Here is an 18,665-nt window from a genome sequence, read left to right as displayed (position 1 = left end):
AATAATAACTTGTCTTGAAACATTAGTAAGAGTTCCCTGCGGTGCCATTTAAATCATCACAAAAACTGTGCATTTAGAAAATTAACATTGGTATTATTATAATTATTATTACTATTATTATTATTATTATTATTATTATTAAGTGACCCACCAAGGAGTTTAAGGACTCATCGCAGGAGGACACATTAAACACAATTCACCTACTTAATTCTCCAACACGTGCAACGCTACCAATATCAACATTAAACGCTATCTGTCGCGAGCTATGTTTAGTTTTTCTCCTTTATTTTATGATTTACAATTGTCAGCGAAGAAGGTTGGCAAAGAAATATCCAAATATTTCTTTTTCCCTATCAAGGATTTATAACTAGTTTATTTGATCTACGAATTTTATTTGGTAACTTGATATATTTCCGATACTAATTTAGCTCAGCGTAAGCAATCACGCATAGTTCGTGGATGGTAGTTCGAGTGTGGTAAATGTATAGGTTGCAAAATTTACTTAAAAAAGAAAAAAAAATCGGTCATGTCGAAAATAGCAATGATATTTGGAGGAACAAAAGGAATTGGCAAAGCAACAGCCGTAAAATTTCTGGCTAACCAATACAACGTAATTGTCCTGTCAAGGAATGAAATGAATGTTGCACAGGCAGCTGATGAACTACGAAGCAAATTTGAGGTCAGATGATCATATATGCAATACCTAATTTTAAAGCAGGTGTTGTAAATAAATCAATAAGAACTACCATCATATTCAATACATTTCATTCTGTAAATTTCTTAATGGGTATAAGGATAGAAGTATGGACATTCTTGTTAGTTTTCAGTAGAGAAGATTGGATGTGCCTTCATATGGAATACTTACTTTATACTGTCCTACTCACAATAGTACTTGTTTCTACCAATAAAAAAAAAAAAGCTTAGGGTTAATTGCTTATTATTATTATTATTAGTTGGCAATCAATGGATTTATAGTTTCCAATGCCAGAACGAAGCAGTTTTTATATTTATTAGTATTATTACATGAAATCTACAAGGACTCAAGGCAGGTGGGCACTCTACTCCATTATTCTACTCCTCTTCAATAATTATAATTGAATATTTGATATTGAAATACAAATTATCATGGATGCATTGAAAATGAGAGGACATTAATGATGAACTACTTCAATAGCCTGTAATTGTAATGACAAGCTGCCAGGTTTTTTTTTTTTATTATTAGTAGACCTCCATGGAGTCAATGACTTATGGAATATTTGTGCAATTTCAAATACCGTTTTAGTTTATAGAAGGCTATACACACACACATACACACACAAAATAAGATAAATAAAAGATGTAATATCACTGTTCAACATTGTAGATTCTTTATGCAGATTCTTTGTTATATGCAGATTCTTTGTTATTATGATAGAAGAAATTAATCTACTACAAAGCATGTCAAATTAGCAGACCTTAATGGGGAATCCTGCTCATACTTATGTATTATATTGGATAAGTATATACAATAATTGTACAAGTTTCAGTTATGCTTATAGATATGTTAAAAAATCTAAACTATTTTATTAACCTTTTTTAACCATCATTAAATGATAATTATAATATATATATATATATATATATATATATATATATATATACATATATATATATACATATATACATTAAAAAGTGTTCGACATTGCTACGTTAAGTGACAGCATTAATCAGCTGTTATTTGTGCCATCCCCAATATGAATGCAACATTCACATTGGGAATAGCAGAAATAACAGCTGTGAATGTTCTAGGCTTGCATTTTGCTAATTTAGTGTGATACTAGTGTATAGCATTATGTGCAAGAAAGAGAGAACATTTTGCATCTTGGAATAATGAAAAATTTCACGTCTTCTTTGCTGACCTTATGACAATTAGTACTATCTCAGCATCTGAAAAAAAAAAACGAAAAAAAGTATCTTCTTTCACTTCAGTAGCATTTTTAGAATCACTGTCACTACTAACTTGAGGATATCATATACCAAAAGGTGTTAGAAAAGATGAGTAAACCTTTAAGGCTCCTTAAAGACAGAAGAAAGATAAAATATTTTGGACACATTGAAAGAATGGAAGGAGAACTTCTCAGAACAGTAATAGAAGGTCAAGTCCCTGGAAAAAGAGGAAGGGGTATACCGTTAATGAGATGGATGGATAGATAGTGAGTGTGGAATGACTGATCTTCAGAGAGTTGAAGCCTCCAGAAAAGCATACAACAGGACTACATTGAGAGGACTGGTGTGGCACATCACTGAGCATTGGAGTGACCATACAGCATCTGTGGATGTCCAATGAACAGATGATGATGTCACTACTAACCTCCAGCATTCAGATTCACTCTACTATGGATACGATGAGATACAGTATCTATGCTTATCGAGGTGGTCATAAAACTTTAAAAATTGTTGATGCTGCTTAAGTTTGAACGCGGTTAGTAGTCGGAAGGGGACCAATTGTTCGATGCTGTTGGCACACTCTCCCTCGATGAGTCTTTGGACTCCCTGGAGGTGTCAAATAATAATAATAATAATCAAAGATTGATTACTTTTATTATTATTATTATTATTATTTTTTTTTTTAGTTGAAATTCTCTTATAAAGATGTTCAATTTTTTTTTTTTTTTTTTTTGTACCTTTTCTGTTAATACTTTCTATGAGCATTTTCATCTGAATTGGCTGCTATAATTCTGCTGCTATTGCCAAACCTCACTTAAAACATAGACTGGTCAATGCATTAATTGACTATAATAAATAAAAAAATGACTATAAAAGACTATTGTCTATTAGTTTGAGCTTATCCATCAGATTTAACATAGCATCATTATGTTTGTCTCTTTACTGCGATCCTATTAAATACATAGTCTCATCAGTATTTCCCAGAAATTACATGTTCACTTATTTAAATCAAATGTCAAATGCCTTTTTATCCAACCATCAGTTCTTCTATAGTACTAGTGCATTATATGTTTTTGAAACTATTTAGGTGTGGGTGTATTTATGTAATTGTTGCATAATTTAGCATAAATTGTAATTCAACTTTAGAATCAGTTCCAACATTTTAAAAAATTTTTTTTTTTTTGCTAGATTGGAAATTATGTTCTTAGAAAAAAAAAAAAGGTTCTAGTTTTCATCCATATTTTATCCTGACATAAGTAAACAGAAGTTATTATTATTATTATTACGTGACAAGGAGTCCAAGGACTCATCATGGGAGGGCACCCCTACTTAATTCCACTATACATACAACATCATCTACTGCCCATCACACCACCACCACCAACAACAACAATATAACAGATAAGCTTAGGTGTTGATGGTTATTCATGACTTATTTTTCATGGTATTAACAACACCACACACACTTTTATCACAAAGATGTTTTATTAGCGCTTATATTTTGCTGATTTTCAACTCAGCATCATCAGAGCACAACACACGTGTAAACGTGACAGTGAGTGAGTGAAACAATATAATTGTAAAAGACAAAAGATCTAAAGTCCTATTTTTTTGGCGCCCTCTAACAAAAAAAAAAAAAATAGCAGCTATCCAGGAGTTTTTCTTAGGATAACCGTCTCCCAAATTTTTGGCAAATTAATGCAACCATATTTGTTAAGGTTGGGAGAATTCTTCAAAGCCATTGCTGACTCAAAAAATAATCTTTCAGATCTATAACGCAGTATATCTGAAAGATTATTTTTTGAGTCAGCAATGGCTTTGAAGAATTCTCCCAACCTTAACAAATATGGTTGCATTAATTTGCCAAAAATTTGGGAGACGGTTATCCTAAGAAAAACTCCTGGATAGCTGCTGTTTTTTTTTTTTTTTTTTTTTTTTTTTTTCCCGTTAGAGGGCACCAAAAAATAGGACTTTAGATCTTTTGTCTTCTACAATTATATTGTTTCACTCACTCACTGTCACGTTTACAAGTGTGTTGTACTCTGATGATGCTGAGTTGAAAATCAGCGAAATATAAGCGTTAATAAAACATCTTTGTGATAAAAGTGTGTGTGTGGTGTTGTTAATACCGTGAAAAATAAGTCATGAACAACAACAACAATAGTATTTTTGTCTACAAATTGCATGTGTGCTCATGGCCGACTTGCCTGTATGTGAGAAAAAACCCTGGTACCTCCATATGAGATTATCAAACTTGCTTTCAATTGAAAAAAGCTTCAGTGGAATAAATGCAACACAGAGAACTAATTAAACAACAGGTCTATCATTCTTCTGATATTTCTTCTATATCACAGTGACATCTTGTAATAACACAAACAAAAACACACAACACTAAGTAAAAGAAATTAGACTATTTGGAGCCTAAAGCCTTTTTGAAGGATGCCTCTATGAATGCTGTTGACTATCCTTGGCTGTTGGGCAGGAGACCTAAGAATTAAAGTTTCCCAACTCTTGAAAACACAGCCATATTTATTTAGATTAGGCTGGCATTTTAAATCTGCTGCTGATTCTAAAAAGTGTCTTTCAAGTTTGTATTTGCTGTGATGGAGCATAGTAGTTTTTTTCCCAACCGATCCTGTGTAAGGTGTTCAAGGCAAGTTACCTAGACCTGCCAGCAAACGTATTTCTTGTGTTATTCTAGGTGGATGTTGGCATATCTCCCAGTTCAGCAATAATATGATAAGTCACAAGAACAAGGAACCTTGTAAACATGTGAAACAGAGAGAGAGAGAGAGGTGGGGGGAGGAAGAGGATCCTTAGGAGAGCAGAGGAGTGAGGTATGAATGATGTTTATACCTCACTAAAATAAGAGATTAAACCTATTTTTAAATCATTTCTGTGTGCTGTATTTATTCCATTAAATTTAATCATGAATTATTTGTATGTTCATAAGACATGGTGTAATTCCTTCACAGACCATGAGCATGTATAATGCTGTATATTATGATGATAGTCACTTTCCATGCATCATGGTAAAACATGAATGAAAACAATAATACAGTTTCTTGTCAAGTATGTACACTGGATTCCAATAGCTAAGGATGAACTACATTTTTACCTGTATAATATTATTATTATTACATGACACCTCCAGGGAGTCCAAGGACTCATCATGGGAGGGCAATCTACTCTACTTCTCTAAATACATCTCACCGTCTCCACTACTACTTAGTGGAGATGGTGAGATGTCCTCTTACTATGACATTACTACTACTATCAACATCATCACCAACAACAGTATTTTTTGTTTGTGAATTGCGTGTGTTCTAAAGGCTGATTTGTCTGTAAGCAGGATGAAAAACCCGAGTTTATGGGATAAAAATCCTTGGTACCTCCATATGAGATCATCTGACTCACCTTAATTTGAAAAGCTCATATAAGGATTCCCCTTTGTCAGGACGAGAATCGAACCCAGGTCTTTTCCAATCAAAGGGTACAAAATTGAAATATGAAAAAATTTTCATGACTATAGTCAAATGTGGGCATAAATTTATTGTGAGCATACTAATAAAGATTCCTCTTGTCTGAAGTCTTTTCCATTGGAAGGGTGCAACACCCAGTTGCACCCTTCCATAAGTATCTAATTATCTAATCATATGTGATGCTGCTCCCTCCCTTTTTTTTTTCCCTGTGGGTTTTTTTTTTATTTATACTTGATATTATACTAACTAGAAAATGGGATTATATAACAGCAATATGCAATGAAGTATTTTCTGATGCTTGTCTTTTCTGATAGTATTGGATAGCAGAGCCTTCACAACTCTAGTTATAGTGATTCAGCTGTATTTTATCTTTTCTTTCATTCTCAATTGTTTTTCTAGAGAAGCACAGTTGTAGGCTTACAGTGTACAGTGAATTGTGAATCAGCAGTGAAGGAGGCAATGAAGCATGTTAAGGAAACTATTGGGCCAGTGGATGTAGTAATTAATGCAGCAGGTAGAAATATAAATTAACATAATTTTTATTAAAGAACATTAAATAATAGATTTTTAAACTTATTTATGTTTTTTTTTTTTTTAAGAAACAAAAATTCTCAAATATAAAATTTCTTTAAATTAAAATAATATAATTTTTTTCAAGATGTAAAGAAAGTATAATCACAAAAAGCATCTTTCCTTATTTCATTTTTATTATTAACAGATCTCTCTCTCTCTACTGAGTAGATTCATCATAGTCTCACTCAACCAGCAATATATCTCAGATTGTATCTTCACATTCATAACACCTTCTCTTAACATATTCCACACAAACCACAATTTTTCTTGTAAAACATGTACTTAATCCCATGCTCACTGTATAATAACAAATATTATTCTATAGAGCAAAAGATGACATTCACTGCATATAACACATACAAACCACCATAACAAACATCAAAATGTCTGATGTTTTCTTTTATTCATAAGCAAACATCAGATAACATAAATAGATTATGTTAATCCTGTTCTCTCTTCATAAATGCTCATTCTAGCCTTGAAGTCAGCTGGATTACATTGCCTCATCATTTCTTCATTTATCATGACTATTGTTATCATTAGCCTCCAGGGGTGCTTAAGGACTGTATAACTGAGAGGAGACCTCCACATAGCCTTTAAAGGAATGTGGAGAACCGACAAGGGCTTCTGACCTAATGTCCAATCCTCACCTTCATGTGGTGCACCCTGTTGGGTATCTACCTGGATGCTGAATGAACGAGGATGGGCTGGCAATTTGGAATTTAGCTGACCATCCCAACTCAACATCACCAGAGTTAAAGATCGGTACTATCAACATAAGAAGCCTGAATGGCAAAGAAATGGAGCTAGCTGAGGCAGTGGCGCACCCAGGGAGGGGGCCAAGGGGCCCTGGCCCCCTCCAAAAGAAAAAGAAAAAAACACTAGAAAATTTTCCAAAAATCTTTTCCTAATTAAAATTCTTTTTTTTTATTTATGTTGCATCGTGTCTTCTATTTTTATACTACTTATGAATTAGCGATCAATTGCAGATGCTCAGTCATAGGTCATATGCGATGCATAGTGTGTATTCTCAAATCGTCTACTCAACTCGCCCCCCCACCCCAAAGATTAAATCTTGAGTGCTCAGCCCCCTCCCAGATTAAATTCTGCGTGTGCCACTGAGCTAAGGAATTAGATAAGTACCAGATCGACATAATAGGGGTGACTGAATCAAAAACTGGTGAGATCTTTCCGAGTAATAAATACAAAATGTTATATTCAGGCAATGACAATCAAGGAAAAGAAGGAGTAGCCATAGTATTCAACACTAAATACGAGGCTAATCTTCTTGAATGGCAGGCAGTCTCAAGTAGAGTGATGTGGGTAAATATCAGAATGGGGGAACTGGACAATGAGACTTATTTGTGCCTATGGTCCCACAGAAGGCTCTACTAAGGTAGAAGTGGAGGTATTTTTTGAGGCTCTAGAGAAAGCTACTGACACAATGAAAAAGGAAAAGTTGGTCCTTGTTGGGGATCTAAATAGCAGAGTAGGAAGTGATTGTCAGACATACAAATATATTTTGGGAAAATTTGGAGAAAAGAGCAAAGCTAATAATAATGGCAAATACCTATTGCATTTCTGCTCAGGACATGGACTGGTATTACTAACACCATGTTCCAACATAAAAATGTGCACAAATTCACATGGAGAGAAGAGGCAAGGAATAAGAAAAGTCTCACTGACTATGTTATTGTTGATAGTGATGTTTTCTCCCTGGTGCAGGACACCAGAGTGTACAGAGGATTTGAAATTGGAAGCAATCACTATTTCATCTTGAGCAGGATAAAATTTAATTTCATATTGAAAAGAATGACATGTAAGAAAGTTTTAAAGCAAATAAAAGTTGAGCAGCTCTCAGATGTGAACTGTAGATTAAAATACACAAAGATCATTGAAAAAATAAAATGAAAGAGTTTGAGAACAAGAACCAAACCTTGGAGATTCAGTGGCAAACCTTGGAAAAAAACCCTGATTGATTCAGCTAGAGAGGCATGTGGTAAAGTTGTCTGCAAGGATAGAAAAATCAGAACTCCATGGTGGACACAGGAAGTTAAAGAGGCAGTGAAGGAAAAGAAGAAAGCATATCAAAAGTTCCTGGCAAATAAGTCAGCTTGTGCTCTTAGAGAATACAGAGACAAATGTAAGAAAGCTATACACTGTGTAAAACTAGCTAAACACTATGTAAAACTAGCTAAACAAAAGTGATGGGAGGACTCTGGCAAGAACATAGAAAATAAATATCAAGAATGTGGTAAGATATTCTGGAGGTTGTTGAAGAAGCTTAGAAATGGAGGAAAGTGTGTGCTGTAAAAGGAGTTAGAGATGATAAAGATGACATGAAAACAGGAGAAAAAGATATCCGTGAAGTATGTAGTAATTACTTCGAAAAATTGCTAAATGAAACAAGCAATGATAGCACAGTGTAAAAAACACTCAACAGGCATATAGTCAGGAATACATATCCATACTTGAAGTAGAAAAAGCCATCAAAGGCTTGAAATGTTGAAAGACAGCAGGAGTAGATGATATTCGTCCAGAAATGTTGAAGTATGGTGTTATAAAAATCTTACTATGCACTTCTGAACTATGCAGTGGCTGCACTGCATAGTTCAGAAGGCCTGGACAGAGGGACGAATTCCTGATGATTGGAGGAGAGCTCTAATAGTACCCATATATAAAAATGGAAATAAACTGAATGTGAGAATTACAGAGGTATTTTCCTACTGAATGTTCCAGGCAAGATTTGCCAGTATACTTGAGAAACGGTTGAGAAGAATTGTGGAAGAAAAGCTTGGTGAAGAACAAGCTGGATTCAGGCCAAATAGAGGCTGTCAGGATCAGATCTTCACTTTACGACAAATAGTTGAGAAAGAATGGGAATATAACAAAGATCTGTATTTAAGTTTTGTCGATCTGGAAAAGGCATATGACAAGGTGTCAAGAGAGAAGCTATTCAATACACTACATTATATGGTGTCAATGGGGGCATTATATCAAGCAATTCTTAGTCTTTATTTCAGTTGGAAGTCAGCAGTTAGAATTGAAGGAAGTATAGGAAGATGGTTTAATGTTAAATCTGGTGTGAGACGAGGATCTACATTATTCCCTCTGTTATTCATTATCTATGTGGATCACATTATGAAGGAAAGTGGTATTAAACATGATATCAGAATTGGAGATGTTAATGTCAACTCTTTGCTTTATGCGGACGATGTTATACTTCTAAATAAATCCGCTACAAGTTTGCAAGATTCCCTGACTAAATTGAATAACTGTTGTAATAGATATGGTATGAAGGTCAGCAATAAAAAGACAAAGACAATGAAAATAGGAATAATCGTGAAAATATCAACTGTGTTTTGAATGGGGAACCTGTGGAACTAGTAAAACACTTCAGCTACTTAGGCACAATTTTTAGTGAAGATGGTAAATTAAATATGGAAATAGACAACAGAATCAACAAAGCTGGTATGGTAGGAAGTCAATTGAATAAATTCATACAGAATAAGAGAGAAATTAGTCGGAACACTAAATTAGTTGTATACAAGAAGTTCAAACCAGTTTTAACTTATAGATCTGAGCGCTGGGTCAGAAGTAAAACACTTGACCAAAGACTAGAGACTGCAGATATGAGAGTCCTGAGAAAGATTATAGGCGTGAACAGATGGCATCAATGGCAATATCATATCAAAAACGAGGATATTAGGAAAGAACTTGACATTGTCAGCATCCAGGAATGCATTACCAGAGCTAATCTCAGGTGGTATGGTCACTTGAACAGAATGGGCGCGGAAAGATTAGCTAAACAAGTGTTCTTTGCCAGGTTGACATGAAAATGACCCAGAGGAAGACCAAGATATAGGTGGATTGATATGGTACAAAGTGTCTTAGATGATAGAAATATAAGATCTGATAATTTGGAGTCTTGACAAGTAACAGACTGATTTGGAGGAAAATTGTAGATAGGAAGTTAGTAATGATGTAAATTTTTCATATAGTGCTATCATATCCTGTACACCCCTTGAGGGTACATGGCAGGAATTTGATGATGATGATGAGCCTCCATTGCTCAGTTGGTATAGAGTAGCCCTTTGGTTGGAAAGATCTGGGTTCAAATCACATCTATGATGTGAAAAACCTTTATCAGGTATTTTCAATCAAAGTGAATTAGCTAGTTTCCCTATTGAAGTTAAAATTTTTTTCACCATAAACTTGGGTTTTTCATCTTTGAAAACAGGCAACCCAGAAAAACACATATAATCTACAGACATAGGACACTATTGGAATAAGGATTAACCAACCTGTTCCATCAGATTTGGTTTTGAGTGCCTTCACGGTAAAGGGTCTATGCATGAACATAAATCAGGAAAGAAGGATTATTAATATCATTATTTTACAAATTCAGGAATTTGTAAGCAGTAGTGAAATACAAAAACATAGAAACAGATCAAATGGCAATTAAAAAAAAAGGAGATATGCAAGGCACCATATTGTCACCATATTCAACCTGTACCTAAACAAAGTAGTAGACGAAGGACTACAGTTATGTGAAGGCATAATGTAAATGGAAGAAATATAATGCATTTAAAGTATGCTGATGACATAGTTATCACTACAGACAGCCAAGAAAAATTAGAAAATATCCTGACCAAGCTGCATCAATCAAGTAACAAATATGATATGAAAATCAATTTTAGTAAAACAAAGCCAATGGTAATAGGAAGAAAATGGGAAGCAATCCAAATGAAAATAGGAAACAATAATATAGAACAAGTAAAGCAATTCAATTACCTAGGAGCAATGATCACCGAAGATCTAGACTATTTCGAAACCATAAAACACAGAATCAATAATGGATGGATAACAATGGGCAAACTACAAAAAATATGGAACCATAAAAGATTAAGCAAAGAACTCAAATTAAAGATATATAAAACAATGATAATTCTCAAAATACTTGATGGCTCAGAATGCTGGATCTTAAGAAAAAAAGAAATGGATAAACTCAATGCTTTTGAAATGAAATGCCTAAGAAAAATCAATAAAATGAACTGGACAGAAAGAAAAACAAATGAAAAAATCAGAGAAGAACTTAACTTTAAAGAAACAATAATTATAGCACTAAAAAAGAGCCAACTAAGCTGGTTTGGACATGTTTCAAGAATGAACCCAGAAAGACTACCAAACATATTATTAAATGGTAGAATTGAAGGACAGCCCAGCAGGGAAAACCCAAGAAAGAAATGGAGAAGATGAAAACATTAAAGAAAGCACCCACTTGAACTCTATAATAGAACTACATACAAAGACAGCAGACAGAAAGAAATGGCAAAAATTCGTCTTTGAGGAACTCAACCTGCCATGAGCAGAAGAGAATAAGAATTTGTAAGATTTACCATTTCTTTTATTTCTTTATTTTTATTTATTTACCATTTCTTTACTTTATAACTATAAAAAAAATGATTTTAGCTCTTTTTACTTGTTCATGAGTTTTTGTTCTATTGTTCATTTTCTGCTGTCTTCCTTTTTCTATCCATTTCATTCTATCCATATACCATTCTAACAATAATAATACATTAATGATGCTATTTTGACACTTAACACAACTTTGCAACTATACCAACTGTGTAACTGTAATACTTCAGCTAAAGATACTAGTCATAATGACATTAAGATCTGTACTGAACAACTTGTAAAAATAAGATCTGTACTGAACAACTTGGAAAAATAAGATCCATACTGAACACTCCTTTCCTCCTTTTTTTCTTTCACAAACATTGTAGTGTCCAGTTGTTATAACCCTAAAGATCCATCATAACCAATGTTGTGAACTCTGATCTCTTAGCTGTATTTCAGTATGGCAAGAACAACCCCCTTGGCTTCAATGCCACCAAAACTCGGCGCTGTCCGATCTCTCACAAGAAAGAGTTCACAATCCTTCCCATAATCTTCAATAATAGTGTGATATCCATATAGGAGCAGATTTTGCTTCTTGGACTAACCTACATCCCTCCCCCATCTTTCCTGGCAAAAACACATCTCAACCATAGCTTCTTCAGCCGAAAGCTATACAAGCTATTAATTCTATACAAATCCACCCAACCATAGAATATTGCTCACATGTGATGGGGTGGTACATCAAAATCCTCTTTATATATATCCCTCCAAATCCTGACTATATATCCCTCCATCTCCATTCCTGTCAGAATGTAGATATTTGTAAACATACATACATGCAATACATACATACATCTATAACAAGTCCCACTGACCCCACTTCTTAGATATGACATCTCCACTTCCTCCCTGTCCATTCCTGTGTATCATCACTGATATTACACCCCTCCCCAGACCTAAATGTCACTCCCACATCCTTGACTATCTTAATCATTTCTTGCCCACTCACACATCAACTCCTGAAACCATCATCTATGCTCTTTCCTGACTTTCCCTGTTTCCCTGTCCACTCTGTGTTCCTTCTCTCTCATTCTCTTCACTTGTGCCACTCACTTCTCCATTCACAAACCTGTCTATCTTACTCTCCTGCTCTTCCACAACACTTCTTGCATCCTCAGGTTTTACGTTCGCTTCAGTCATTTTCTGTTGCAGCAACATTTTCTCCAATTGACTCACACCCAATCCATTCAAATGTAGTCCATCTTTTTTTTTTATAAATCTCTATCTGCCCCTCAGACTCATCCCACATGTTCACAAAATGAACTACTTTCTCCTCACACAACTCTGCTAGCATACCATTGATAATCTTCACTTGCTTTCTCAACTCCCATCATTATCGTACTGGGCAATGCTGACTACCTTACCTACCACACTGTTATCTTTCACTTTCCTTAACAGCCTCTCGACATCCTTATGTTCTTCTTGTTACCAGTCAAATCATTCATGCGAACTACCACAACCAACTCTTTCATCTCCATTTGCCTCTTATGCAATGCTTCAATCACCCTACTCATTCTACTGCCCAGAAAACAGACCTTGTGCACTTTTTTCACTTATCACACTTTTCTTATCATCAAATATCATTTTATCATCAACGGTATCTTACAAAATTATTGGTAGTAATAGCTTTTTTTCCCAAGTCCCCTTATTTAATTGAAAATTGTTGCCAGTTGGCTCAGAAATCTGCACACATTACTTGGCTATAGTTAAATGCTTATCAGTAATTTATCTGCAATTTTTTTTTGGAGGAGAAAGGTATATAGGAAAGAATATGTGTATGTATCTTAATATCTTATTTATGTTTGGACATCTTTTAGGAATCAGCTTCAACCAGCTGTTGGTTCGAACTCATCCTGATGAAATCCTTTCTCACCTTCAGACAAATCTTTTAGGATCCTTAATAACCTCAAAAGCAGCAGTTGAATTAATGTTACGAAGAAATTGTGGAAGCATCGTTAATGTGGGTAAATATTAAATTTATTTAAAAGAAGTATTATAAATGCAAATAATTAATAAATATTAAATAGTATTTCCTATTTGATTAGCTCCATCAATTACCATTATTATTTTCTTATATTATATATTCTTTTATTAATTACAAAAACAGGCTGTCTGTTTATTGTATCTCCCACCATTCCCTACAGAGATAACTTGATTAAGAGTTCAATGTGTTTTTTAATTCTTCCATTAAAATAGTTTCACTTAAATTGAATTAAAGGCAAGTACCTTTTCAAAGCCATTTTACCACCCAAAGAGTGTTTTCTTTTCATCCATTTCTGAATTTTACCTTTAATACCACTCCTAAAATGCTGACTGGTATATAATTTGTTACTCTGTCTTGGAAAGAAAACAAAATGGAACCACATTGTCCTTTTCCCACTGTCTTGGGATCTTGTCAGAGCTGAGACTTAAATAACTGACAAAGTCAGAGGCATTGGCAGTTTCCTTGCATATTCTCATAATATGTACACTGCTATGCTGTCTTCTGATCCCATGGCTGTATTTGCATTAAGATTTTGAAATATCCTAAGCACCTCCCATTCATCTACCTGTATTCTCCCATTAGCCTACCCAGATGAAACATGCTTGATGTGGAGATGATACATCTCCACTAGGGTGAAACATGCTTGCTCAGATATTGAACCATTCCGTTTCGTCTGCTGCTGTTATCTCCCTTCCATAAGTGCTCATTAAATTTATTTGTTCATAGTTATTCTTGCTTTCATTTACCACATAGCACAAAGAAATCTTTGGGATTTCATTTATCCTGCTTAGCTAATTTCATCTCATAATCTGATTTAGCTTTCTTTTCCATACTAGTAACATTTCTTGCCTGTTCTTTAAATAAAGATGCAAGAAATTATATCCTTGGTCTAACCCATTATCCAAGCATAAGCAAACAAAGTTTGTGCATAAAGTAACTTCATGACTGAGCAACTCGTATATAGAGGCTAATGACACTAAACATTTTGGAAAAATTTGGAGAAAAGAGCAAAGCTAATAATAATGGCAAATACCTGTTGGATTTCTGCTCAGCACATGGACTGGTTATTACTAACACCATATTCCAACATAAAAATGTTGCACAAATTCTCATGGAGAGAGACAAGGAATAAGAAAAGTTTCATTGACTATGTTATTCTCGATAGTGATGTTTTCTCCTTAGTGCAGGACACCAGAGTGTACAGCGGATTTGAAATTGAAAGTGATCACTATTTAGTCTTGATTTTCATATTGAAAAGAAGAACATGTAAGAAAGGTTTAGAACAAATTAAAGTTGAGCAGCTCTCAGATATGAACTGTAGACTAAAATACACAAACATGATTGAAGAAAAAATGAAAGAGTTTGAGAACAGGAACCAAACCTTGGAGATTCAGTGGCAAGCCCTGAAGAAATCACTGATTAATTCAGCCAGAGAGAAATGTGGTCAGGTTGTTTGTAAGGATAGAAAAATCAGAACTCAATGATGGACACAGGAAGTTAAAGAGGCAGCGAAGGAAAAGAAGAAAGCATATCAAAAGTTCCTGGCAAATAAGTCAGCTTGTGCTCTTAGACAATACAGAGACAAATGTAAGAAAGCTAAACACTGTGTAAAACTGGCTAAACAAAAGTCATGGGAGGACTTTGACAAGAACATAGAAAATAAATATCAAGAAGGTGGCAAAATATTCTGGAGGTTGTTGAAATAGCTTAGGAATGGAGGAAAGAGTGCTGTAAAAGGAGTTAGAGATAATAAAGGTAACATGAAAACTGGAGAAAAAGATATCCTTGAAGATGGAGTAATTACTTTGAAAAATTGCTAAATGAAACAAGCACTGATAGCACAGTGGTAAAAAAAAAACACTCAACAGGCATACAGTCATCCATACATGTATGGATGACTGTATGCCTGTTTGTATGATTACATGTTCATCATCCATAAATATATCCATACATGAAGTAGAAAAAGCCATCAAAGGATTGAAATATGGAAAGGCAGCAGGAGTAGATGATGTTTGGCCAGAAATGCTGAAGTATGGAGGTATAAAAGTCTTACAGTGGCCACATTGCATAGTTCAGAACGCCTGGACAGAGGGACGAATTTCCGATGATTGGAGTAGAGCTCTCATAGTACCCATATATAAAAAGGGAAATAAAACTGAATGTGAGAATTACAGAGGTATTTCTCTACTGAGTGTTCCTGGTAAGATATATGCAAGTATACTTGAGAAATGGTTGAGAAAGACTGGAAAAGGGAAGCTTGAGTGAAGAACAAGCTGGATTCAGGCCATGTAGGATCAGATTTTCACACTTTATGACAGATAGTTGAGAAATCAATGGAATATAACAAAGATCTGTATTTAAGTTTTGTAAATCTGGTAAAGGCATATGATAAGGTGCCAAGAGAGAAGCTATTCAAAACACTACAGTTATATGGTGTCAATGGGGCATGATATCAAGTAATACTGAAATCTTTATTTGAGTTTTAAGTCAGCAGTTAGAATTAAAGGAAGTACAGGAAGATGGTTTAATGTTAACACACTGACCGCCTTATGAATCAAATATGATTCACACTACATTTTTTTCAATGTGTTGTGTGAATCATATTTGCTTTGCATAAAGATTTTTCTTTCAGGCCGCATAGTTCACCCATGATTCATATCTAAATGAAATGCTTATGTGGGGCCTGGTAAACAGGTTTATATAGTTAGTCCGGTAGAATTTCAACTACATGTACAACAGGTGGCCTATTATAGGGGTTTTATTTTACCAGATTTAGGCTAATTTCTAATCTTGAATAAAACAATAACAATGGTGCTAAATATTTATTTATAATATACGTCATTATAAATGTGCCAAATCATAAATTTTTCTTGTAAAAAATTGAAAAACTAATAAACAAAAAATAACAAACAATAGACATAGATATGAAAAAAATAATTGGGTGAAATTATTACTAAACAATTGCAAAGTACAGTTATGTACAATAGTAAAACAGCGAACATAGTAAAATTTTTTGCACTGAACACATTTCCACCGTGTTTGTGTGGCCTAAGATGTTGCATATTTTCTATTATGTTCTTCGGTTAACTTTTTGTAGCAAGATGTACATCTTCTCCCATTACTGGTACCAACCTCTTCTGAAATATGTTTTTTCTTGTCTGAAGTCGAAGTGACATTATTTTCCTTTGGTGTAATTCCTAATAACTCTTTTGCGATTTTTTCTCTAAATTATGTGATGCTAATGTTTTTATCAGTAACTCGTTTATATACTATAAAAGTGTTCACCACAGCAGAACCTAAAAGAATTTCAACTGCGAGTTTTCGGTACCATTTCACACTTCTTCGAAGACAAGAAGCATAGGCTTTTACCTGATCGGATAGATCAATAAAACTTTTGCTTTTGTTATAGTCTATAATAGCTTCCAGCTGTTACACTTCATTACCATTTCTTGCTGTAAGAGATTTCATTTTGTTTGTGTGTTTTGTTGATAACATAAGCACTTCACGTTTATCGCACCATTTTATTACCACCACCTCTGTGTCACTTTCTTTACCAATTATTTTACCCTTTTTCAATTTCTTCTGGGTAACATCCTGTGGAATTCCCTTACGATTTTTTCTCAAAGTGCCTACAAGGTGTGTTTGTCTATTCAAAAGTTTGTGCGCTAATTCAATACTGGTATAATAATTATCTACATATATTGTGCATCCATGGTCAAGTAGATTCTCACAAAGTTCCATAACAATTGAAGTTGGAACACTATTAGTGGTATTGGTCTTTTCTACGCTGCAGTATATTTTGAAATCATATGTATATCCATATGTATATTCATATGTAAATCATATGAATAGTTTTATGCCAAATTTGTGTTGTTTATTCTTGATGTACTGACGAAAGGCAAGACGACCTCGGAAAGGAACTAAAGTTTCATCTACACAAATATTACTCGAAGGCGTCATTATTTTCTGGAAATTTTTTCTTATATGATTTATGAGAGGTATAATTTTATAAAGTCTTTCAGAAGTATTTCCACCCTCATTGTCTGTGAAGTGCCAGTTACTGAGAAGAAGATCAAACTGATTCCTTGACATAACTTGATTGATTTCTGTAGAATAGGGGACGTTATTCGACCAATAACTCTAATTTTGGCATCTGCACTAAACCAAACCAAATTTGCAGACCCAAAAATATCTTCATTTCATTGGGATTTGTGTTTTTCCACTTTCTTATCCAAGCTTTTTGTAAAATTGTCTTACTGAGTTTTTGAAGAGCATATCTGTTAGTTTCTTGCACCATTAGATCCAGCAGTCCTTCATCAACAAACATAAAAAAGAAGTCTACAGGCTGTTTATCGTGCATATTTTCAATAACATTTTGTTTTATTCCAAAATTTTATTCCAAAATTTTATTCCACAAACTGAAAATGTTTTAGATTTTACCTGTAATTCTCGTAGACAGGCTTATATGTTGGTTATGTATTACTAAATCACTTAAGGAATTGACAATGTAGATACGAATATCCATCACCATTCCCTACATCCGAGGCAACTCGGAAAAAATGACCAAAATCTTAAAAAAACATGACTTGACCTCCTGCTATAGACCATACAGAAAATTGGCATCCCTTATCTGCTCCACTAAAGACCAACCACTTCCCCTAGACCTACCTGGTGTATACCAGGTCCCTTGCAGCTGTAAACTGTCTTACTTTGGCCAAACAGGCAGGACAGCGAATATCAGAATTTTGGGACACGAGGGCTACATCCGTTTTCACGAGTACAGCCATTTTGGTCTTGCAGACCATGCTCTGGATACACGCCACAGAATATGGTGGAAGAAAGCTACAGTAATACACCGTAGAAAATACAAATTCAAAAGACTATTTATCCTCAGCCCTAAGAAACTCTCCAAACCTAAACAAATTTGGTTGTATGAGACTGCCCTTAATTTGGGAGGCTTACATCAGCAGACCTTCAGCTCAACGGCCAAGAACACCTACTTACCCCACTAGGGGACATCATCAGGACTTTTAGGAAAACAATAGCTTCATCACTTCTTTCTCATTTACTGTGTTATACTGCCTACGTGCACGTGCCTTTTTTTGTAAGTTCCTTTTGAAGATGGCAACATGACGTTGCCGAAATATCGGAAATATTTATTAAAGTGTAATTTAATTTATATTTGTATCTATGTTATCAATTCCTTAAGTGATTTAGTAATGTAATATTACCTGTAATTT

The 18,665-nt window shown here is 34.4% G+C and overlaps 1 protein-coding gene across 1 annotated transcript in view; it reads left to right on the top strand.

The window, feature by feature from the left end:
* The first annotated feature begins 243 nt into the window (after positions 1–243).
* LOC150098715 (carbonyl reductase family member 4-like) overlaps positions 244–18,665 on the top strand; it is a 43,922-nt gene continuing 25,500 nt past the window's right edge. The window contains exons 1-3 of the mRNA XM_090404807.1: positions 244–679; positions 5,808–5,922; positions 13,259–13,405. Coding sequence (XP_090260933.1) covers positions 527–679; positions 5,808–5,922; positions 13,259–13,405 — 415 coding nt within the window. The 5' untranslated portion in view covers positions 244–526. The remainder of the gene's footprint in view (positions 680–5,807; positions 5,923–13,258; positions 13,406–18,665) is intronic.

The sequence above is a fragment of the Typopeltis vanoorti genome, chromosome 15 (assembly GCF_054136105.1).
Source record: "Typopeltis vanoorti isolate ZY-2024b chromosome 15, IOZ_Tvanoo_1.0, whole genome shotgun sequence".
Taxonomy (NCBI): domain Eukaryota; kingdom Metazoa; phylum Arthropoda; class Arachnida; order Uropygi; family Thelyphonidae; genus Typopeltis; species Typopeltis vanoorti.
Note: the sequence above shows the minus strand (reverse complement) of the source record. Positions and strands in the feature narration are given on the sequence as shown.